The following is a 25,048-nucleotide window of genomic DNA, read 5'->3' on the forward strand; positions in this document are numbered from 1 at the left end:
TCCCTCGTTTATCTGATCTTTTCCCAAGTCTCAAAGAGTCTAGTCATTGATGTTCACATGACTTTTTTCCAAGAGATTATCACAAACATGAGGTTTTCGTTTTTTTCCTGCATTCCGTTACCTCCTTATTGCTGTGCCCATCCTGGTCTTCAGACCTCAAACTTCGAAGCTAGTACTTATTAAAAAGACTATATGATGGATTTATATTGTAACGAAGTAATTCGTAACTACATAGTTAATTGTGATGCCTGTAGATTTACAGGCATGTATTGAGTATTACATGAGGCTCTGATGGAGAATGTTACTCTTTCAACTACATTTTTACAAATCCAGGAACATTTAAAATTCCATATGAATAAAATGAGCAAATTTAAGGTGCTCCATTAGCTTTATCATAAAATGATAGCCTAGCTCTCTTGGGAAGTTATTTTTTTCACTAATACAGGGATTAAAACATGAACTAGAACTATGAGCCTAGGTGACAGATAGTTCTGCCACATGGAGTCTATATTTCTGACCTTCAGGTTTTCCTTGTAACACAATCTCCATCTGCAATGTTGCATAGCAATTATTGAACAATGAAAGACTATCAATTAAAAACAAGAACATCACATTTGTTTTTATTTGTATCCTTTTAAAAAATCTGGTATAGAGCAGATGAGCAGTGACATTTAGTTTGTTGTATAGGACACTTGTCGTAGTCTATGCAGGCCTCTGGACATGGCAAACCCCACAAACAGGCTGGCTAATAAACATGGAAATGTATTTCTCATGTTTCTGGAAGATGAGACACCCAAGATCAAGGCACCAGCAGATATGGTGTCCAGTGAGGGTCCACTTTCTGCCTCAGAATTGGCACTTTCTCTCTGTGTTGTCACATGGTGGAAAGGACAAGAGGACCCTCCTGAGCCTCTTTTATAAGGGCACTGATCTCATTCCAGAGGACTCTGCTGCATGACCTAGTCGCCTCCAACCTCTGGGTTGCAGACTTTTTAAAGTATGGGTTTTGGAGGGACACAAGCATTAGGCCATAGTGACATGAGTTAATAGTTTCTAGCTCTTTGCCAGAATAACGGTGTGTAAATCCATTAGTGAATATTACTGTGCCTCCCCCCACACACACATATAAAAAAAAGAATGCCAAAATTTAGAGGTAGAGATACTTAAAAACTCATTTTCCCAACTTTTTTTCATATAATTAAAGAAACTGGGGCAGAGGGGAGGGAGGTAATTAAGTCCAAGATCTCTCAAAGACGTGCTCATTAACTAGTAGCTAGAAATCAGGTTTTCCAACAACCATTTCAAAGTGCTATGTACTATTCAGTGTGCTTTCTGTTGGAAATTTCTAGTGAACGTTTTTTTTTTCCCCCATCAGGATCTCTTACCTGACATAAACACAATTGCCAGCAGAATAGCCCATCAGTTGGGGCATAACCTTGGCTTGCAACATGACGAGTTCCCGTGCACCTGTTCCTTGGGAAAATGTGTGATGGATACTAGTGGAAGGTGAGGCTCAAATAATGTAGAGAACACATTTAAATATTTTGAGAGTAGTTTGGGGTTAATTCCATCACTTTAGGAATATATATATATGGCTTTTTGGTGTAATTTTCTGGGAGATCTTTCAAAATCACGCACAGGGAAGAATTTCCCTTTTGGAGTTAAATCTAATCAACTGAGACTCTTTCTAGTGATACACCAGAAAAAAAGTGACACTTTATTGCATATTGCAAACATACGTGATGGTCAACTGGTACCAATCTCTACCAAGGTCTTAGTGGAGAAATAGTTCCACACACCTTGGTTTGCTTTCCCTGCTAAAAACTAGAGTTTCCTCCTTTACATCTTTCCTTTTGTCATTCTCAGCAAAGCCCTTCCTGGCCAACTGCTTCAACTTTTAGTCCTTCTCCATCACATTCATGGTCTGGCATTTCACGCTCTTCCTTATTGTTTTGTTTAGTTTTTCCTTGGTACTTACCACTGTCTAAGGCATTCTACCCTTTGCATATTTAGCTCATTTTCTAAGTTACTCCTGAACTAAATCCAAACTCTGTGAAGTCAGGTTTTGACTGGTTTGGTCACTGTTTCGTTACTGTTGTCCAGAGAAGTAACAGACACATGTTAGGAGCACCTTAAATAGTTACGGAATGAATGTCTAGCATTCCCTCATTATTCTGTGAATCACTTTGTGGTTAGGTGTTCTAGAACCCCTTCATAGCAGGCATAGTAATGCACAGTGTACAATTTTTAAAAAGCATTAACATGATCAGCCATTCCATGCATTGGTTAGATGATGTGAAATGGCACAGTGGCGGGCATGGTGCAAGAATTCAGTAACTAATCATCTAATTTTACATCATTATCTGGACATTTAGCAACATTTGCAGGGTCCTGACATCCCCATCTCATGTAATCAAGATTCTAGAAATCCTTCTGTGTTCAATCATTGTGACAATATTACTGTCGAGGAAATCAGAAAAAAAGGAATAGAATGGAGGTGGATTTCAGTTTTGAAGAGAGTGTGTTAGACTCCAAAGGATGTGTATGATATTTTTAAATAGTTTGTTTCAACAAACATTTAGAGGAAACTACTCTGCACCAGGCTCTGTATTAACTAATGCTTATTTTCTTTTTAATGAATGTGATGTAGCCTTGAGAAGTTTCTAATCTTTCAGGGATGTTAACATGAATATACAGTTATTATAAGATTGTTTCAAGGACACATTAGAGGGACTATGGGAGCATCACATACAACCAGTCCAAAGGTGGCTTCAGGTAGGATTTGCTTTGGAGGGAATATATAGCCAAGTACTTTCTTGAAATAACATGTGTTAGCATTGTTTCAAGAGGCATTTTTGGTAATAATGATCCCACTTCCTGCTCTGCTCTCAAACTTAACATTTATATGGATTTGTTCTAAATTCTTCATAAACCTTTCACAGGTGCTGTACCACCTGTGAAAGATATGAGATAATAAAAATCTTTATTTTTACCCTACCCTATTTCTAGCATTCCTGCACTAAAATTCAGTAAATGCAACCAGAACGAGTATCAGCAATTCCTGAAGGACCATAACCCAACGTGCATGCTCAATATTCCATTTCCTGGCTCGTCAAATGATTTTCCATCTTGTGGAAACAAGAAGGTGGATGAGGGAGAAGAGTGCGATTGTGGCCCTTTTGAGGTAATTTGCAATTGATGATGACCTGAAATTACCAAGTTTATGCTCAGCTAGAATCTAGATAGGGGTGTAGCCCAATCACATCAACCATCATCTTCCTTGTCCAGCTCTGGACTCTGCCTTTTCCGTTTTTCATTTGGATACAAGATGTTTGGGCGCCTCAATTCAAGGGTACTTGGCAGATCATGCATCGTGCATAGTGGTCTTGCTGGAGTACACAGCATTACACTTGTCTGCTTTATGTATTAATTGGCTTGTCTGTGAGAAGGACCCGAAGGTGTATCATCAGGTCTGACCTCGCATGCACAGTAGGACATAATGTCCTACAAGTATCTCACAGAGTCAATCAGGTTTTATTCAGGGCCTTGGGAGGTTCATCTGTATCACAGCTGGACAGCTCCCCTTATTAGGACACTTTCTTAATAGAGCAGAAAACTTCAAACCTTTCATGTTTTATTTCAGTCTGGAGCATTTAGAAAAAGCTTTTGAGCAAATTTTAAAGTAATTCTTAATCTGCTTTTTCCCAAGATAGAAACTATTTTCTTCAGAAGCACATCTAATAAGTGCATGTCCTAGACTCAAATTATCAAGTGCATATAAACCACTGCGGGGTGTTGTTAAGGTGTGGAGTCTGGTTTAGCAGGTCTGCAGAGGGTCTGAGCTCTGCAAACTTACTGAGCTGCAAGCTTCTGCCCTTGAGCTGGTCTGAGGACTACTTTTACACTGTCTATGCTCAAGGACCGCAGCCAACAGACACCTTAATCAGAGTGGAGATGGTGACCTGTCTAGAGACATGAACTAATCTTATAATGGCGCATATTAAAGGTGAAGAGGCTCTTAATTTTGGAAATGGATCCTCTTGCCCATGCACATTCTTTGGATGGGTCTTCAGCTTCACCCTACACATGAAGCACTTCACCTGATCAGATGCAGTCAATTTCCTTTGCATTTGGTCTGATCAGACAGGGTCCAGGTGATCGTCCTGCTGTTGTTGCAAGGAAGGAAAAGGGAAGGAAGGTCAGCCTGAACTGAAATACTTGGCATCTTGAGAAAAAGGTAAGATGAGAGCTTTAGAAATTATACTAAATCAAACTCTAACATGAGGCAATGGTAGGACCCTTTGAGGAAGAGGGTCCCTGGGAGAACGGCAGGTCACAGACTTGGGACTCTGAGAGTTCACAACCTGTGCAGTGTTGAACAGCTCGGAGGAAAGGAAATGTGATGAAGTCCAAGCAGCAGCTCCAAACCTTTCTTCACGTGCCACACGTGACTAAGGATTACGCGTCTGTGCGGTGCACACAGAGTCACACAGAAGCACAACCAATGCTCTCTTCACCCAGGAACCGGATCACAATCAGCCTCTGACATTTCACTTTGGTTTTTTGCCAGGAGTGCACTAATCCTTGCTGTGATGCACACAAGTGTATACTGAAGCCAGGATTCACTTGTTCAGAAGGACCCTGCTGTGAATCCTGTCAGGTAAAAGCCTGTGCTGGGAGAGACAGTGTTTGTTTCTGTTTTCACTTTAAGTCTATGTAGGACCAGAGAGCTCTCCAGCCAGGGATGACTGTCCCTGACAAGGGATGGGCTTGTTCAGGAAGGCTCAGCATCGCAGAGTGCTAGGGGAGGAACAAGTGAGTAAGCAGACGCGGGTGTTTTAGGAGTGAAACCACCTGCCCAGCCCTATTCTTACTCCTCTGTAAATCATTGTCAAGCTCCTTAACCTCAGCTGGGAGGAAAACTGGTATTCTAACAGCAGGGAACTAAAAAAGGAAGGGATTATCCTTGGATAACAAAGCAGTAGTGGCTAGTGGTTAGAAAAAGTCTTAGGGAAGAGGACCAGAAATCCAAATGATTCTGCCTAAGGATTTATTGACAACTTTTCAGCTCCATTGAAAAGAAATTTGTCACAATGAAAAGAAAATTGCCTTTCTCGCACCTGCAAGGGGCTTCAGAATCAGCGCAAATAAATGCAGCTTGAACAGCTGAATGAGAGAATCGGGATGTGCTGTCCTCCAGCTGCGAGAGCCAGACTATTCCAATTCATATGCAGGGGTCTGAGTTGGTCTACTGGAGCAGGAGAGGAAGAAATGACAAGAGAACTCCTGCCAGTTTCTCCGTTTTAGGTCCATTCCAACTGTACCCAGGGGGAGTCTAACATCAGATTTCAAAATCACTATAATGTGATGCTTAAAATTACATGAAAATCAAGGCCTTTATAAATTACAATAATGCTCTGTGGGATGAAGAGGGAAGTTAGGTTCCAAGCTTAAAGGCATTTTTGCACATGAGAGTCTCTGTTTTTCTTCAACAGATAAAAAAGGCGGGGTCCACATGCAGACCGGCAAAAGATGAATGTGATTACCCAGAAGTATGTACTGGCCACTCACCCGAGTGTCCGAAGGACCAATTCCAAGTCAATGGTTTTCCTTGCAAGAATTCCGAAGGCTACTGCTTCATGGGGGAATGTCCCACTCGCAACGATCAGTGCTTGGAATTGTTCAGTGACGGTAAGATATGGTCATGGTGAAGGCTGACAAGGAGAATAGCCTTGTCACCTCCCTGTTACTGTCCGGTAGGTCTTGGGGGCAAGATTGGAGATAATATCGCCTAGCATCTCTTTAGCTATTACCTCCATTATTAGCTGACCTTACCTCCAGTATTAATGGACCTGCTCAGTATTGAGCTGGTGCACGTTTGCTACTGTTTGTATCTCTGTCCTCCTTCCTAGAATATTCTCCTGACTCAGTAGAACAGTTTTTTGAATGATTTATTTATTTCATTCTCCTGCACCACGACACTATAGGACATGATACTGAAAGAGCAGTTGCATTAGAAAATAAAGTTTTACGATTCACTAATATCCATGCCTTTGTAATTTTACTTTCATCCTATCATTTTGTATCCCAGGAGCAAAAGAGAGCCACAATATCTGCTACAAGATGAATAAGAAAGGAAATAAATTTGGTTATTGCAAAAGCAAGGACAACACATTTGTTCCCTGTAAAGAGAAGTAAGTGTCCTGTGGTGGTGGTGGGAGCAGAAGTGTTTCATAACAGTGTTTTGAAAACTCAGGAAGGCTGCTCTTCTGACAGCTGTTAATCTCCTGTGCTCAGAGATTAGGAAGAGAGCGGGCGGAAGAGAGGGTATGCACCGTTGCTGGTGTGGACTGGTATTCACATACCCTGTCTACTGCCTGCCAGTCATGGGTTACACAGAGGAAAGACAAACGCGGCCGGAGGGAGATTAAGATGCTCAGGAAGGAAAGGGAACCAAAGCATGCTGCCCCAGAAAGGGAATGGGGCAAACCGGACGAGAGAGGGCATAATTCAAAAAAAGGTGGGGAGGAGGAAGGAAGTGAAGGCAAGGAGGAGGAAGTTGAAATTAGGAGAGTGGGAGAATTTGGAATGATTTATTTATTTCATCCTCCTGCATCACGACACTATAGGACATGATACTGAAAGTGCAGTTGCATTAGAAAATAAGGTTTTTCGATTCGCCAATAGTCATGCCTTTGTAATTTTACTTTTACGTGGACAGGGACCTGCCCCTTTCCCTTCCCCTCCCTTGCTGTCTCATGGCTGACGTGTTCAATGCAAGAAAGAATAAAAAGGAAACCTCTTCCTGCTCCTTAAAGTCATGCTAATTCAAATCGCTACTAAGGAATAGTCTTCTGTAAACTTGAACGAGTGCTGATTTCTGAGGATCACAGAGGAATGTTAAAAATGCTTTTTGACACACTGTATCTACTCATTTCAGTTCCCAGGGTCAGGGCTTAGCTGTCTAATGGCTTTCTCAGCCTGTCTAGGTCCCTCTGCGCTGCTGGTGTGCTTACAGTGACCGGGCCACTTGGCTGACAGTCTAATCTCTGAAGCTCTGTTTTTGCTCCCAAGTTTGAGAATAACCCCCCACCCCTTCTCTTCAGAGATGTCAGATGTGGGAAGATATACTGTACCGGGGCACGGAAGTCATCTCTTCTTGGAGAAGACAAGATCTATCACATTAAGGCTGCAAAGCAGAACATTACTGTCAAATGTAAAACCATCTTTTTATACCACAATTCTGAGGATATTGGCCTGGTGAATACAGGAACAAAATGTGGAGATGGGATGGTAAGATTAAAACCCTTTGTTTATGAAAGCACCTTTGATTAACTGCTCAAAAACATCACTGGGACCTGTAATTGGTTCCGGAGGGCCTTATATATGGGAAAGCAGGCAATTTGTCTTTATTATTGAGGAACAGAATAGCAATAATTCAGTAATACTCTTTTATTTAATTTTAGTTATACTAAATGGTATGACATTGTTTATAAATATGATTAATTAGTATATTTCAGTAGACATCTAATGAAGTTAGACATAAGATTTTTCTAATTAACGCAACCATAAATAGGCATACATTCATTTACTTGATTTGTCCAACCACACTTACTGGTGAAGCCTAGGTTGTCAGTAACTATGCTGGACACAGATGGTTTAAAGATGAGTGTATTTGAAAATTTTATACATTCACTTAAACAGATCATTACGATTTAACAAAAGTGCTTTCCTAGTATTGGGATCAGCAGTATGTATTTGGATCTAAAAAGAAGTGGCTGGTTGCTCATAGAACACATGTGGTCTCTTAAATTTCAGCTTTGGCTTGATGAACATTTAAAAGAATTTTTAAAATTTATTCTTTTTAGTTATACATGAGAGTAGAATGTATTTTGACATATTATACATATATGGAGTATAATTTCCCATTCTTGTGGTTGTACATGATGTGGAGTTTTACTGGTGGTGTATTCATATATGAACATAGGAAAGTGATGTCCAGTTCATGCTAATGTCTTTCCCATTCCCATCCTCCCTCCATTCCCTTCATTTCCCTTTGTCTAATCCAATGAATTTCTATTCTTCCTTCCCCCAACCTTATTTGTGTGTTAGCATTAGCTTTTGGTTTGGGGGATGTTGGCTCATTTCACTTAACATGATAGTCTCCAGTTCCATCCATTGACCAGCAAATGCCATAATTTCATTCTTCTTTATGGCTAAGTACTATTTAATTGTGTGTGTGTGTGTGTGTGTGTGTGTGTATATATATATACACAAAAAAATGTGATATATATATATATCACATTTTCTTTATCCATTCATGTGTTGAATAGGTTGGGATGAACATTTTTAACTCAGAGAAAATGGGACCTTTTATTTATTTATTATGTATTTATTATTTGTCTTTTCACCTTTGACATTTTGAATTGATACTTAATAATTGTACATGTCTGTTGGATGCAACATCACATTTTGATACATGGGTGCAACATGTGATGATCAAACCTCAGTAGTTTGTTATCTGTCACTTCAAATGTGATTTCTTTTTGTTAGAGACATTCAAAATCTTTGTCTGTTTTGGAATATACAGTAAGTTGCTGTGAACTGTTGTCGCCATACTGTACCATAGAACACAAGAGCTTATTACTCCTAACTGTAAACTTGTACCCATCAGCCAAACTCTTCCTGTCCCCTTCCTCTTCCCTCCCTCCCCAGCCTATGGTAACCACAATTCTCCTTGTTACTTTCATAAGTAACATTTTTAACATGAGATCAACATTTTTTATCTTCCACATATGAATGAGAACATGCAGAATTTAATCTCTTTCTCTACCCGGCCTGTTTCATTTAATATAATATCTCCCAGTTTATCTGTGCTGACATAGATGACAGGATTTCATTCTTTCTTATGGCCAAGTAATATTCCATTGGTGTATACATAAAACATTTTTTATCCATTTATCTGTTGATGGACACTTAGCTTGAGTCCATATCTTGGTGTCATGCAGGGGCTCTGACCCAGAAAAGAGATTCAGGGTGTGGCAGGTGCAAGAAGATGCAAGACATAGTTAGGATAGTAGATATGCTTTATTCATTGGTGGCTACAGCCTCCAGCCTCCAGCCTCCAGCCTCAGCTTCAGCCCCCAGCCAGTTCCATTTTAGTCCCATTAGCCCATTGACCCTGGAGTCTTTCCTGATGGCCTCTTTTCTATGCAGGCCAAATGAAGAAGGCACAACTGCCAACAGGTTACATAAGGGGCTGCATGCTCTCAGGTTAATAATGTTCATGACCTTGAGTCTACACACTGAATCAATGTTTCTGCCCTCAACTAAACATAACATGGCTGGTTCTCAGCCCTGGGTACACACAAAAAAACATAACATAGCCCACTGGAAGTCTTGGCAAGGGAGCCTAACTACAGCCATTTGAGGCCTGCCACAACCCTTGGCTATTATAAATAGTTCTGTAATAAACATGGGAATGCAGAAAAATCTTTAGGAAGAAATGCCCACATAATATGCAAAGGTGAAGGTGCACAGCATATTCAGATAATTGATCATTTCAATGTGGCTTGAGCTTCAGGTACAATGGCCAAAGAAACAGCTGAACAAATAAAATGAGGCCAAATTGGAAAGAGTTTATCATACCTCGGTGAAAATGCTAGAATCTGTGCTGTACACAATAGCCAGCTCTTCCAGAATATGTGGAAGGCACAGAATACTTAAAAAAAAATCAACTATTTGAAATTAAATAGTTTCTCTCCAGGGCCTGCTTCCTGTCCCTCTTGACACCATTGCCCACAAATGCTACAGTGGCATTTGCAAAAGGTAAAGGAGAAATAAAAATTGGACAGTAAAAATTCAGGATGGAAAGAAAGACAGCACAAAAATGTGATGATTTAATGGTGACTGACCCAGTCCGCGTGGTGTTTTAGCTGTCCTGTTTCCTGCTAAAGCAAGTCAATAAATATCAAAATGGTGAAAATTAAGGTAGGTGTATCAACCCCAAAAGCAGAAAAGTTAAGAAATTCAGTGAGATAAAGTGCATAAGAAGCATCAGCTCAAAGAAAATGCCAATTTTCAGTTCACTTCAGATTTGCAAAATCCGCTGAGGTGTGAAGCCAATATCTGGCATCCCTTTTACCAAGGGCAGCAGGGACTGAGATAGGGACACTCAATCCTGCAAGTGCACTGTGTCCATGCCACCAGAGTCCTGTCCCTTCATGAGAAGGTGAGGACAAATCACCAGTCCCGCTCTTGATAGTTCTTCACCAGCTCACGATGGCAGATTCATTGCTTAGCAAATGCCAGTTTATGGTGACATCCCAGTGACATCAAAGAGCTTTTCCTATTATCACCCCCGCTCAACACTGGAATACAGCCTTTAAACCCAGTGAACTTCAAATGCAGACAAAAACCTTTGCATTCTCTTTGTGTTTATTTTTACTGGCAAATTTTAATTTTGTACGTCTTTTCCTTCATTACAGGACAGTATCAGGAACATAGAAAAGGAAACAAAAAGAAAAGAGGGAAGAGAGAGGAAAAAAGAAGGAGGAACTTAAGTAGTCCATTCTCTGGCACAGAAGAGCTAAGGCAAAACTATCTTCATAGTTGTCTCCGTATTAGACCCACAGAAAGGACAAAATCAAAACAGCACAGATCTCAGTATCTTCAGTTGGGCTTGAAGTACTTAAGAAAGCTCTGTCTGCATTTTAAGCACTCGGTCCCCAGGCTACGTGATGCAGGTAGAAAGACAGGCAAAGAGAGCAAGTGGTGGGAGACACAGAAGAATTCCAAAGCCTGGACAGAGGAAGCCCATCTGAGAAGGCAGAGATGATAGCTGCCCCCCTCACTACCCCCCACTGTGAAAGAGCTATACATTGAAAAGGAGTTCTTAAAAAGCTAAATGTTCATAGTTTCATTTTACAGAAGTTTTATGCTAATAGTCAAAATAAGGAAAGAGTCCAGAGATTGCCCTTCTCCTACCAGAGAGGTACATTTGTTACAAGTGAGAAATCCAGATGAACACATAATTGTCACCCCGTATCCTTACTAGAGTTCACTCTAACGAAGGTGAAAATGCTGTACATTCTATGGATTTCAATGAATTAGTGACGACATTATGGTCTTATACAGTAGTAGTTTTGCTGTCCTAAAAATATCCCCTGTGCTCTGCCTGTTCACATCTCCCTCTCTCCCTTGCATCTGGAAACCCCGGATCTCTTTTCTTGTTCCCAAGGTTTTGACTTTCCATAATGCCACACAGCTGGTATCATGCAGTATGTAGCCACTTCTCCCACTTAGTAATAATCAGGCAAGTCTCCTCCGTGTCCTCTCGTGGTCCTGTCTTGTCACTTAACTTGCCAGGCCCACATAACACACCTCTGTTTGGAAGTCCCTCAGTCTACTCATTGACCCCTGCTCAAGAACACCCTGGCTCTCCCCAGGTCTGGGCCCTTAGGAACAAAGCTGCTATGACCGTCCATGCACAGACCTCTGCGTGGTGCAGGCCTTCATGTCTCCAGGGTAAACACCAAGGAGAGCAACTGCCGGGTCATATGGCAAGAGCATGTGCAGTCTGGCTAGAGAATACCAAGTGGCCAGCCAAGAGGCTGCGTGACTGCATTCCTAGCAGAAGGAGAGGCCCCCTCATGAGTAAGAAAACATAGACAACATACAGACATCACTGATGTTTCTGAGGGGAAAAAAAGGAAACCATTTTAGCAGCTGGGAAATAAATTTAAATTAAAAAGTTAAAAATAGGGAGATAGGATATTTAAAAAATTGTTACAAGCAAAAAAGTCTATTCAGTTGAGAAAATCCTAGTTATTTATTCTTAACATATTTAGTTTGAGTTAAAATATGCAGTCCATACAATTATTTTTAGAAATCTAGAATCTCAATTTATTCAAACTATTCAACATATGATTAACTGAGACTGATAAAATGCTCTCCACCAATAAACATGGTTTAATAAGTTTAGATCCTTACAGAAGAAATCAGAAGAAACTCAATGGAAATATAAGAAATCATTGTAAGTATAATTGTGGTGTTTTTTGGCAAATTAACATTCAAAGAATAAGGATGTAAACATTTTAATAATTAATGAGCCCATATATAACAATACTTGCATATCTAATGCTTTCATCAATCATTGATACAGGATTGTTCCATCCACCAAAGATTCTACATGTGGAATTTCACAACAGAAAACAATCATACCAATTGCAATTAAATCACAAATAGTGGGATGTATAATCTCCCATGTGATCATGGGAGGTTCCAATGTCACATATATTATAAGTCATTCTAATTTGTGTTTGCTACTTCACGTCCAGGTATGCAGCAACGGAGAATGTGTGAACACTGAAAAGGCCTACAATTCAACCAACTGCCCCTCTCAATGCGAAGAAAATTCAGTAAGAGTGGATTGTTTCTTACGCTAATGTCTTATCAGCCAGTTATTTACATAAGCCTTGTTCTTGAGCTTGTGTGTGAGTGTGCTGTTTTTTTTTTTTTAAATTAAATACATATTTGGGATCCATTTTTTAATGAATTATAATTAATACAAAGAGCCAAACCAGGTATTATTACATACAGATATTGCTAGTATTATGAGTAAATGCATTATTATCAGATGGGTAATCTAGAAATCCAGTAACTTATATACATATGAAGTTTAAACCTGAGGTTTAAAATCTGACCTATCACAATGTCACATAATTAAATGACACCATTGTCAGGATTAACCTAAAGCTTTTGAGAAAAACAACCAAAAATTATTTTAAAATTCAACTCTGTTTAATTCTAGCACTTTATGTGACACTGCTTTCCTAAACTCAGTTAATCAAATCACTTATTAACATTTATTTGAATATGCATCCTATACTTTCAAGTATTGTATATTTTATGTGGATATATATATATATATATATATATATATGCACACACACACACACACACACACACATATATATGAACTGTCATGCAGCCACTTGGTAGGCAGTTTGGTATTCTCTAACCAGGCCGAACATGCTCTGCCATATGACTAGCAGTTGCTCCTCTTGGTGTGTTGGGTGTGTGTGTATGTGTATACACATGTATATCCACTGAAATGTTTAATAACATTTAAATAAACTTAGGAGATGAATAGTATTCCTATGCCCTTTGTTATAAATGGAACTAGGCACACTGGTGTGTTTTAGGGAAAGCTGGAAAGCCTAGATTTAACTCCGAATGTATGACTCCTGGGTCTCTTTTACCATTACATGGTGCTCTTTAATGGACTTAACCTTCTGCTACCACTTTTTCCCCATGTCAGTATGATCTTATTATTTCTAAGTTTAGTATCTGCTCTTTGACCACAATGGGTCTAACTCTAGCAGAGACTATTTTTTAAAGATATGAATGCTTTCTGGAAAGACATGGCATGCTGTCCTGTTCACCTGTCTGAATATGTTGATATAATTCTTTTGTGCAAAGATGTTCTACAAAGGTGTTTGCTAGTTGTATTATATTTGCTTACTTTTGTGCAACATTGATTTTAGTATTCAGTTTAATTCATAGATCAATAAGTGTGTGTGCATGAGTGTGTTTGATGCAGAATTAGTATGAACCAAAATGAGGTTCAAAACATAACTTATGCCAGTCATTTGGTAAAATTATGATTTTCCAGGTGGATAGCAATGAACTTGAGTGCCAGTGTGAGGAAGGACAGATTCTCACCGACTGGGAAGAAACCTTAAACATTACCAGTGAGCATCCTAGAATATAATCTCTTACATATACCAAAAGCTGCGTAGTGAAAAAGCTGTTTCCTTATTTTCCATATTTGCTATATATTTATTATCTTCTACTGGATTTGTATGTTTTTTTTTATTTTGTATGCTTGGGAACCCAAATAGAATTTATTACAGTCACCCTTTAGAATTAGTAAGTCCTCTTCTAGCTAATATGACTCAGTTGTTCTGAAAACTCCAACACAACAAAGCCTTTTCTATAGTCAATTAATAACTAAAGACCAAAACTCTTCTTACCATTGTGGTTCTCTTAAATGTGGTGGAATCTTAAGTTGAGTGTCAATTGGCAATACAGATGGTTATTTGTGTAATGTTTTGGCTTCTTATTCTGTATAAAGTACCTGGGGGAAGGGGAATTATAAAGTACCTCAGGAAGGAAGAAGTTGGGTTTCTAACTGCTCCATTAAATGTTAATACTTCCTCGCCCTAAGATCGTCGCCCTGATCAAAACCCATGTTTCTTGACGTTGCAGATATCACGATCATGGTCATTGTGCTTGTCCTGGTGATTATTGGTGCTGGAATTGTCATGTTATTTATTCGTTACCAAAAATGTATTAAGTCGAAGCAAGTTCAGAGGTACGTCTACAGTTTTTGTGAGAGAGGGACCGTTAACAAGAGTATATAAGCCTTGTGGTCTCATGAGATACTGTGGGAGGAAACTGTCTCTTACTGAAAACATGTAAGATTAGTAGGAAATCAAACTTTTACATGCTATCTCATGTCCATATGTTTATCCCTGTGGTCCCCAAGCTTTGCTGCACTCTGAAATCATCTAGGGGGCTTGGAAAAATTACAGATGTTGATTCCTTCCCAATATATTGTGATTTAATTGTTTTACAGGGCAATCCGAGCATAGCATTTAATTTTTTTTTTCTAGATGATTTAGTATTTCCAGCAGTCTTATCCCATGGCTGTGCCAATGTTCAATTTCCCTCCTGACAGCCCGCCTGGAGATACCCGGGGAGTGGAGAACAAAGGATACTTCGGTGATGAGCAGCAGATGAGGACCGAGTCAGTCCTGCCGGACATCCACCCCCTGCACGTAAGGCACTTTCACCTGCCGCAGTTAATGAACTGAGAAGCGGAGCTGACCCTAAGCTAAGTGAGGCGAGGCAGGCAAGGAAGCCATGTAACAAGGCCCCATGCAGTGAGGCTGTCTGTCTGTCTGTCTGCATGTGCAGACAGCAGTAACCAAGCCACCATTTCCAAGCAGAATAAGCAGACTAAATATAATGTTTATTTTGTGTTCTAATCATGAACATAAACTATATTCTAAGTCATAAAACAAATCTCAATAAACTTAGAAGAATCAAAGTCATGCAAAAGATGTCCTCAAATAAAATATTAGAAATCAGTTACAGAAAGATATTGAAAAAATTCCTAATTAGAAATTAGATAACAAATCCTAAAGAGGTCATGCATCAACCAAAAGATAATTAGAAAATATATTAAATTAGATGAATATTAAACACTTATCAAAGTATGTGGGGAACACTGAAATTAGTCATTAGAAGAAAATTTATAGCTCTAAAGGCTTATAAAAGAAGAAAGATGTCAGATTAATGACCTAAGCCTTTATTTTAAGAAACTGGAAATAGGAAAGCAAATAAGCCCATCAAATGAAGAGAACAAGAGACTTCAGATAAGTCACCAATGAAATAGAAAACAGAAAAATAACAAAGAAAATCAATAAAACCAAGAGTTTTTTTTAAATTTTTTTTAGTTGTAGATGAGTACAATACCTTTATTTTATTTATTTATTTTTATGTGGTGCTGAGGATCGAACCCAGTGCCTCACATGTGGTAGGCAAGCGCTTTGCCACTGAGCCACAACACCAGCCTCCCCAAGAGTTGTTTATGAGAAGATCAATAATTTTATAAACTTCCAGCCACACTGTTTAGAAAAAAAAGTCAGCACCGATTATCAATATCAGGAATCAGAATCAGGAGATTCTATATGTATTAAGTAAATAATTTAAAAAGATGATAAAAAAGCATTATTTTAGTATATTGACAGATGAATGAAATTTTTAAAAATTCTGAAAGATACAAATTACCAAACCTTATGAAGAAAGAGATAATCTAAATATTCTTATATCTAATAAGAAAATTGAATCTGCAGTAAAACAGAAGACATGGTCCTCTACAGAAAAAATTTTGTGGAATCTCAATAACAGTGAATTTAGTAAGATTTCAAGATCCACAATTAGTGTACAAAAAATTATTGTGATTCCATAGATGAGCAAGAAACAATTCCAAAAACAAAGTGAAATAACAAAATAGCATAAAATTACAAAAAAATAATAATTAAGGTTAAAATGAACAAATGATGTGCAAGAAAAGCTATAAAATATTAACAAAAAATAATTTAGTGCCATAATAAATAGAGTGAAATACATGATCATGGATCAGAACATTCACTGTTGTTGCACTGTTAGTTGTCCCATATTGATCTATAGTTTGAAAACAGCCCAATCAAAATATCAACAGAATATTTTTGTAAAACTAATTAATGAATTAACAGAATAACATGATAAGAAAATCAGTAAACATAGCCTGAGACCTAGAAATTTCTGACATGAATTCAGAAATTTATACCTCAGAGAGCATTTACAGCAATCTTCTAACAGCATAGTTTGCAAAAGTTTAAAAGAGAAGAAATCCCAAAGGTCTAGCAACAGTAAAAGGAATCCACAAATTGCAATACATGCATCAATGGGCCACTACAGGAAAAGGATAGTAGTTGATTGACTGATGTATAACACTTGAATAAATCTCTCAACCAGATTCTGAAGCTAAAGAATCCAAATCCAAAAGCAAACTGTTAGATAATAGATGATATCAAACTCAAAAACTGGCAAAGCAAACCTGTGGTATTAGAAGTCAGCATAGCAGTTACCGTAGGAGAGAGAGGATCTGCAGGGGGATTTTAATTTTCTAATTTTCGAGCTACGTGGGGGCTGGTCACAGAGATGGTTCATTTGTGCAAATTCATCTACCTTTACACTTAGTATTTGTGCATTTGTTTGTGTATACTTATACAAAAGCAGAACATTTGTTAAAATACCAGCCTTAGCAATGCATAAAACCTGAGAAAGAAGCTGTCAAATCCTGCAGAAGTTCCTGCAAATAGTGGCTTGTTTCACGCCCATAACAGCTGTGTTTTCCAGTGTGTTTGGCTTACTGAAAGCATCATGTGGACAGATTAAGAAGCTATGTGGTCATTCCTTTTTTAAAAACATCAATAACTGGTGTAAAAAGGAACATCGTTCCAAAAATCATACTGATGAAACAGTGAAAAGCATCTTAAAAGAGGAAAAGCCTCAAACCTTGGGGCTGTGTATCAACCGACTGTTGCTGCATGTAAATGCCAGTGAGAACACGACACCAGTACTTTAGAACTGCTGTCCAGTCCTGGTTGCTTTTGCTCTGTATACACAGATCCAGATGCTTCGGAAGCTTTGTCCAGATGCAAAGCACCTATAAGCCCTGTATCTTTATTGCCCAATGTTGAAGAACACGCTCCTCTTAACCGCTGTGAGCGCACAAGCCACATTTTGGCAGACATGCTTCTGTTGAACTTCCCTGGAGTGTTTAGAAAGGGACAGCTTTCTTTGTTATATGAAGGTTTGCTATCATCTTTATGCACGTGTATGTTTTATCATGGTGACAACAACAACAACAAAAAAGTCTGAGTTTTAGAAAAAAATGTAAGCCTATGCTGAAAGTTTATGGTCTGAAACTACATGAATCTAATATCAATCTTATATGTTGCCCCCAGGTTGAAATGTTAAATGAGAAACTGTATGTTACAGTGTTGGGTGTTAATTATATTAATTATTCTGTGCCTCACACGCTGATACCATTACTTTGCTAATTATGGCTTCCTTAAATTCATATGTAAGTTAGGCACGCTCCCAGAGAAGGGAATCCATGATGCAAAGTTATAGAAGCCAGCATGAGATTCAAGCAAAGCTGAATCTGGGGTACCTGAACAGGTAACCCCGTGATGCATAGTTATAGAAGCCAGCCTGAGATTCAAGCAAAGCAGAATCTGGGGGCATATTTGTTACATTTCAAGACTAAAAAAAATGAAAGGCACTAAGAAGAGAAGCTTGATAAATATTTGTTGAAAACCAGGATAAATTCAATTTACTACTAAGGATGCACTGATGATAGACAGGTTTTACCATAGAGTTTGGGCCATTAGATCTCACATTCAGGGCTTTTATGTTACTTGACAAAATTATTTGAATGATGATGATTTAACTCATCTTATTTGACACCTTAGCTCCCCATTAAAGACCAGTCCTCTGCAAAATTGTGCTTGGGGGGCAGGGATCTTTGGTGTGACTTCCTTGTTATATTACTGAGGCTTGATTTTCCTCCTTTGGCATCGAGTGCCTCTCCCAGGTTTTGTTTCTCCTGGGCCACACCTTCTGGTTGTTTTAATGTCTCCTGGGGACTTAACAGAAAACACTTTGCAGAGAGTGGCCTCAGTCAAGCCCCGCTGTATTTTATTTTATTTTTTTATGTTTTTGGTACTGGGTATTGAAGCCAAGAGCACGTAACCCACTGAGCTGCATTCCAAACTCTTATTATTATTATTTTTTGAATTTTGAGACAGGGTCTCTCTAGGTTGCTGAAGCTGGCTTTGAACCTGTGATCCTCCTTCCTCAGCCTCCCAAGTTGCTGTATAGGCATACACCACCAAGCCCATCACCCATCTTTTTTAATAGGAAGTTCTGGAGATTCCAAAAGACCGTCAGGTGCTAAGGAATATATCTGGCTGTGGAGCCTCAGGATGCAGACCTACTAAGATTAGAGACTAGCAGACCCACCTGGTGCCATACACAATATGTAAAGGAAGTCACTCTAATGTGTGTCTTGGCTTTGTAGACAGGTCTTGGGCTCTTGGATGCATGACAACCATCCAGGGAAGAATAGTGTTTTTCTGACTTTCAGTATTCCTACATTTACTTGGGATTTATCCCAGGGATGGCCATGGGCTTGGGAAATAGTCCTGCTTTCGTGAGTACTAATTGCAGGGAAATGGTCTCTCTTTTCTCTAGCGGAGAACTGCAGAAACCTTGGAGAGCCTCCCATCCAGTTTCTCAAGTCCCCATTACATCACCCTGGTATGTCCCTGCCCTTTCTGTTGGTTGTGGTAGCCTGTGTCCATTTCATTAATCATTTTGATGCCAGGTAATCGTCTGTTGGATCTTTGAAAAGGCCAGTCTCGCGGCTTTCTGATTTAGGGTAGAACAGGTCAGTCTGGTATAGAGGCAGACTTCTCAGCTGCATGGGGAATTGGGCGAGGAGAGGAGCTGGTAAATCCTGGGCAGCCCTGTCTCTGTTTAACATGTTGGCATTTAGATCATCATGAATTCTTGTCAATTAATTTTTACCATATTAACATATTGTTTATTGTGATTATTGATTTTGTTTTTATCCCTTAAATTCTGCTCCTGAGAGTAATGCCTTGCTCACCTCCCCCTAGTCCTGAGACAAAACACAGTGAGGGTTTTCAATGAGGCCTTGACCAGCTTGAGGGCTTTAGAAAGCTTCTTTAACCAAAGTGGTAAAAAAATAAAAAATAAAAAAATAAATCTCAGAGAATCACCCAAACTGCTAACTTGTACATGCAAAGTTGTTATGTTAGCTGAACAACTCTCAGAACTGGGCCTGAACACATCAAGACTCTCAAATCTATATTTCAAAATGAGCAATGGTCCTTGAGGTTTCTTTAGGGATTGATGACTGTGATCAGAATACTTTTCAGTCTATGGTTTCACAGGATCCTCAGACCATACCAAAGGATCTCAGAGGAGGCTAGACAGTATTTCTGGAGCTAAAGGGCAAATACCCTTGTATATGTCCAAATACCCGTGGAGCCAGAGCAGGCCTGTCTTTGAAGTAGGTTTGACTAGGATTCCAGTGGCAAAAGTTTCTGAATGAAGGCTCTAACTTAAAAAAAAAAAAAAGCTTTGAGAATCTCCTTTATTTTTATTTGTTCTTTCTAGTTATACATGACAGTGTGACATTTATACTCCATGTATGTTGATAATATCATACACACATGGAGTATAACTTCCCATTGCTGTGGTTGTACATGATGTGGAGTGACACTGGTCGTGTATTCCTATATGAACATGGGAAAGTGATGTCGGATTCATTCTACTCTATTCCCTATTCCCATACCCTCTCCTTTTCCCTTCATTCCCTTTTGTTTAATCCAGTGAGCTCTTATTCTTTCCTCCCTGCCCCTTATTGTGAGCATCTGCATATCAGAGAGAACATTTGGCCTTTGTTTTGGGGAAGACTTGCTTTTTTCACTTAGCATGATAGTCTCCAGTTTCATCCATTTATCAGGGAATGCCACAATTTAATTCTTCTATATGGCTGAGTAACATTCCATTGTGTATATGCACCACATTTTCTTTATCCTTTCATCTGTGGAAAGGCTCCTAGGTTGGTTATTGTGAATTGAGCTGCCATAAACATCGATAGGGCTGCATCACTGTAGTATGCAGATTTTAGGTCCTCTGGATATTTTAAGTCCTTAGGAGTGGGGTAACTGATTCAAATGGTAGTTCCATTGCTAGTTTTCTAAGGAATCTCCATACTGCTTTCCAGAGTGCTTGCATAATCTGCAATCCCACCAGCAATGTATGAGTGGACCTTTTTCCCACATCCTCGCCAACATGTAACATTACTTGTATTCTTGATAATTGTCATTCTGACTGGAGTGAGATGAAATCTCAGTGTAGTTTTAATTTGTGTTTCTTTAATTGCTAGAATGTTGAACATTTTTTATATATTTGTTGGCCAATCATATTTCTCTTTTTTGAAGTGTCTATTCAGTTCTTTTACCCATTTATTGACTGAGATATTTGGTTTCTAGAGTTAAGTTTCTTGAGATTTTTATATATCCTGGAGATTAATGCTCTGTCTAAAGTGCAGGTGGCAAAGATTTTCTCCTGTTCTATAGGATTTCTGTTCATGTTTTTAATTGTTTTGTTTTTTTTACTATGAAGATTTTTAGTTTGATTCCATCCCATTTATTGATTCTTGATTTTACTTCCTGAATAGTTGGTTCCTAAACCAACTTGATGGAAAGTTGGGCCTAAATTTTCTTCCAGTAGGCACGGGGTTTCTGTCTGAGGCCTACATCTTGATCCACTTTGAGTTTTGTGCAGGGTGAGAGATAGGGGTTCAATTTCATTCTGCTACATATGGATTTCTAGTTTTCCCGGCACCATTTGTTGAAGAGGCTATATTTTCTCTAAAGTGTGTTTATGGTGCCTTTGTCTAGTATGAGATAACTGTATTTATGTGGATTTATCTCTGTGTCTTCTCTATTCTGTTCCATTGGTCTACATGGCTGTTTTTATGCCAATACCATTTCATTTTGGTTACCGTAGCTCTATAGAATAATTTAAGATCTGGTATTATGATGCCTCTTGCTTTACTTTTCTCACTAAAGAGAAAAATAGATATTCTGGGCCTCTTATTTTTCCAAATTAATTTCATGATTGCTTTTTTTTATTTCTATGAAGAATGTCACTGGAATTTTAGTAGGAAATGCATTAATCTGGGTAGCACTTTTGGTATGTGGTCACTTTGACAATATTAATTCTGCCTATCCACGCACATGGGGGAAAATCTCTTACCTAACATATTCTAGGAAAAAGCTGCAAGTTTTTACAAGGACTAATGGTTCCAATAAGACTTTATCTAACTAGTACTATCCACTCCCTCTCCATTCCATAGCAATTTACAAACTGTCTTAGATTTTTCATGGAGCAAGAGGAAGTGTTCTGTATGTGTGCGTATATGCTCATATGTGTGTGTGCCTGTGTGCTCCTATCTGGTGCAGTTCCTGATACAACGTAATTTATTGATTACAGAAATCTACAAATAAAGATCCCAAAGGAGTTGCAGATTCCAATCAAAGTGCCAAAGTGGTAGGTTCCTTTAATGGAGCACCTCCCCTTTTATTTTTCAAATGCTTTTTATCTACTTTGGATTAGGGATGCCCTCTGAACTTATCAAAAGAACAGGATGGTTCTTTTCACCAGTATGCTGAAATTTCTAATGTAGAATTCTGCCAAGCATATTTTGTGGCAAGGCTATTAAACTTGACCACAAGAGCAAGCTAAAATTCAAGAGTGCCCGGGTCTTGACATATATTACAAATGACAACAACAATGTTTCTCTCTCAGACTCTTGTTGGCCAGAGTGTACATACCTACAGGTTCTCCAAGTACATTAAGGAATAATAAGAGAAAAAGACATGTTGTTCTGATGATTGCTTAACTAAAGTTTTTTTTTTTCTTACTAAATAAAATATTGGCTGTAGGTGAAGGGTGATTTCACATTTGAATTACTATGTCTGTTTTGGAAAAAAATGTGAAAAAAAAGTATGATTTTGGTCAAAGAGAGAGGAAATGATTCTTGTTTGAGTTTGTTTCCAATGTGCTGAGAATTGTTTTCCTCCACACAGTGTTCTTAGAAGGAATTCCGACCAATACAGAGACCCTGTCCCTGCTGAGAGAGATACAGCAGAACATTTTCTAATGATCCTTTCACTCCACAATGACAGGTCTGTAGCCTAGAGAGAAGAGTGGAGATGGTCCTTAGGGCAAGCAAACTGTTTGACATCTTGCACTGGAGAACACATTGTTTTCTTTCTTTTCTTGATTGGCTTGTCATTTTACAAGTGAACAGTTAGCCATGGCTAAGGAGATCTAAAATAAGTGTGAATCAATGTAGTACAACAGAATCCAGGAAGGCTCTCCTAGTTAGTAGATAGAAATGACTAACTGAAGTACGTGTCTGTGGATCTCCTGGAAAGCAACTTATCTCTGACCATCTGTTTCTGTTTAGACCTTGAAACTTGACATCCAGAATGGCTGCACAAGCCTGGGCGGAGGATCCGGAATATAAGATCTTCACCACCATCCCTCCATATTTGTTAAAAGTATTTCAGTACTTTTTCAGATGTTCTTTATCAACCCAGAAAACGTTTTATGAGAATTTCTTTCTGTTAAAATTTACTTGTAGAATTCACAACGTACAGCATAGGCATATGCTACAGAAAAAAAAAAAAATGTCTATGGCTTTTCGAATGCTCTTTAGCTTAATATGAAAAGGAGAGTCTCTATGCTCCAGCATTAGCCTGCAAAATGTCAATCTGGTTACTTTTAAAAAAGCTAAAACTTGGAGGATGCTAAATTACAATCCTGAGTCTAAGAAGCAAAATTGCTCATAAGTGGTTAGTTCTTTGGGGGCATGAAAGTACTTTAATTGGAACTGGTGTCCTGATGTCCGTATCACTAAATCTGATCTAAACTGTGGCCTGCAGAAATGCCTAGGAAGGCATGGCAGGGTGGCTGGTTCCAATAGTTAATTAATTGAAGGAGGCAGAAGAATAGTTACCTTGACTGCAGGATAGTTCTCAAAATCACAGGCTGGCAAACGAGGACACGGAAGGCTCCTGGCAGTTCTAAGTTTGTAGGTTTGCCTTTCTAGAATTCCTTAAGAGGCTGATGGACAAATTGAGAGGAAACAGCATTTCAGAAAATTAGCTCTGGCCAGCTGGGAGGACATGCTCAGACCACGGGGATGGGGGGGGGGGGCTTCAAGGTCCTTGGGATGACACAGGAGCACCCAGGGTGCAGTTTCTGTACCTGACCTGCAGATGCCAGTCAGTGTTTCAGGGTGCATGCCTCGAATTGGGTTCTCCTCCATTCTCAACTTTCTCTCTGTGAGCTGTTTGACCTATTGCAGTTGTTTTGTTCATTTGCTAAAATAAAGATCTCAAGTGCGAATTTCGTGTGAAACTTTTCTGACTCAGTGAAACAAGGCCGTGGGTGAGGATGGCTGCCGGCTGTCCTTGGCCTGTCTCTTGCTGAGTGAACTGGCTTATTTCTCCATCAGGAACAACAGTGACTCAGCACTTGGTCCCTGTCAGCTTTCCATGAGCTTTTATTGTCCTCATCAGAACCTCCACTTAAAAAAGGAATTTCCATGAATGTGTTCTGAGAGCAAGATGCCAATTTAAATATTTTATATAAAAAAATTTGGGAGGGAAAAATTCTGTATCAGATGCATAGCAGCCTCATTAAAGCCCACAGTGATCCTCTGACATCACATTTAAGGGACAGCCATGTCTTCACCTTCTCCTGAACATCACCAATACAGAAGGGCTGTAATTTTGGTAATATCTTCTGCCCTCCATGAAAGGATCACCCTCCCAATTTTTTTTTTTTTTTTTTTTTTTTTTTTTACTGTTCCCTTATGTCTTCTAGGAAATTTAATGACTGTTGTCTACTCTTCTAACTCGGGCTCCACATTCAACTAACTACTAAATTCTGATTCCATTTCCCCTCAAATGTCTTCTTCTTTCTCTAATAATGTCTGGTATCCTGTGAGTCATCCTGCCCTGCTGTTTCCTGACTAGAGAATCTTTCTAGATTTCCATCTGCTTCCCTTCTCTTCAGATAAGGGGCTTGCTGACAGGGCAGCCCCTTTTTGATTTTAGGTCATGTTCCCGAGCTTTGCCATCCTGCTCAGCCCAGGCCTCAGGGGCTTTACCAGGCTCCTTTCAAATGCTGCCTCTGCTACCTGCTTGATTTCTTAGGAGTCCTCTCCTTCCAGGACTTTGGAGAGATTAGGGAGCAGTTCTTCCAGCTTCTTCTTACTAGTTGTCCAGCTAAGACAGAGAAGTCCTGCCCCTGGTTGTGGAGCCAGTCATGACGTCATAGGAATATGCATCAGGGGTACTGCTCCATCCTTTGGGATGGGGGTATGTAAAGACTTGGAATTAAGTTATTCTGCTGACCAGATCCCACAGTCAATGTTTCAGGGGCTGAAGCTCTCCATAACCTCCACACCAGCCCCAGGGGGCTCTACTGGATGTCACCTACATACTACAGCTGCAGTCCTATATCCAGCCCCAGGATGAGAGCCCTGCAGCCCAGGACTGCTCTCCAGATGCATCCCTGACCTGATGCTCTCTGGCTCTTGTCGCCTCTGGGGAATTGAATTCTCTCCCTTGAACCCAGAGTTGCTGATAGGAATACTGCTATGCATGGACTAATCCACTCGACCTGTGGCCTAAGACCCTAAGCTTCACACCTGCCCTCGTGGAATTTTTGCTGCCCTGCCCCACACATGGACTTAGAATCCTACCTGCTGCTGGAACCTGGCTAAACCAAGCTGGTTCTCTTCTGGGATGCTGGG

At 39.4% G+C, this 25,048-nt stretch overlaps 1 protein-coding gene across 1 annotated transcript in view; it reads left to right on the top strand.

Annotated features, from left to right (window-relative positions):
• The window catches only part of Adam7 (ADAM metallopeptidase domain 7), a 47,739-nt gene extending 22,923 nt beyond the window's left edge, over positions 1–24,816 (top strand). The window contains exons 11-23 of the mRNA XM_046447749.1: positions 1,376–1,506; positions 3,010–3,184; positions 4,571–4,660; positions 5,496–5,691; positions 6,092–6,194; positions 7,107–7,293; positions 12,339–12,419; positions 13,676–13,754; positions 14,272–14,377; positions 14,744–14,843; positions 18,874–18,939; positions 21,712–21,768; positions 24,703–24,816. Of these exons, the coding sequence (XP_046303705.1) occupies positions 1,376–1,506; positions 3,010–3,184; positions 4,571–4,660; positions 5,496–5,691; positions 6,092–6,194; positions 7,107–7,293; positions 12,339–12,419; positions 13,676–13,754; positions 14,272–14,377; positions 14,744–14,843; positions 18,874–18,939; positions 21,712–21,768; positions 24,703–24,816 (1,485 nt within the window). The remainder of the gene's footprint in view (positions 1–1,375; positions 1,507–3,009; positions 3,185–4,570; positions 4,661–5,495; positions 5,692–6,091; positions 6,195–7,106; positions 7,294–12,338; positions 12,420–13,675; positions 13,755–14,271; positions 14,378–14,743; positions 14,844–18,873; positions 18,940–21,711; positions 21,769–24,702) is intronic.
• Positions 24,817–25,048: the final 232 nt, after the last annotated feature.

Source organism: Marmota monax, unplaced genomic scaffold (genome assembly GCF_021218885.2).
Source record: "Marmota monax isolate L192 unplaced genomic scaffold, Marmota_monax_Labrador192_F-V1.1 WCK01_AAM20220418_F8-fsc00040, whole genome shotgun sequence".
In the NCBI taxonomy this organism is placed as follows: domain Eukaryota; kingdom Metazoa; phylum Chordata; class Mammalia; order Rodentia; family Sciuridae; genus Marmota; species Marmota monax.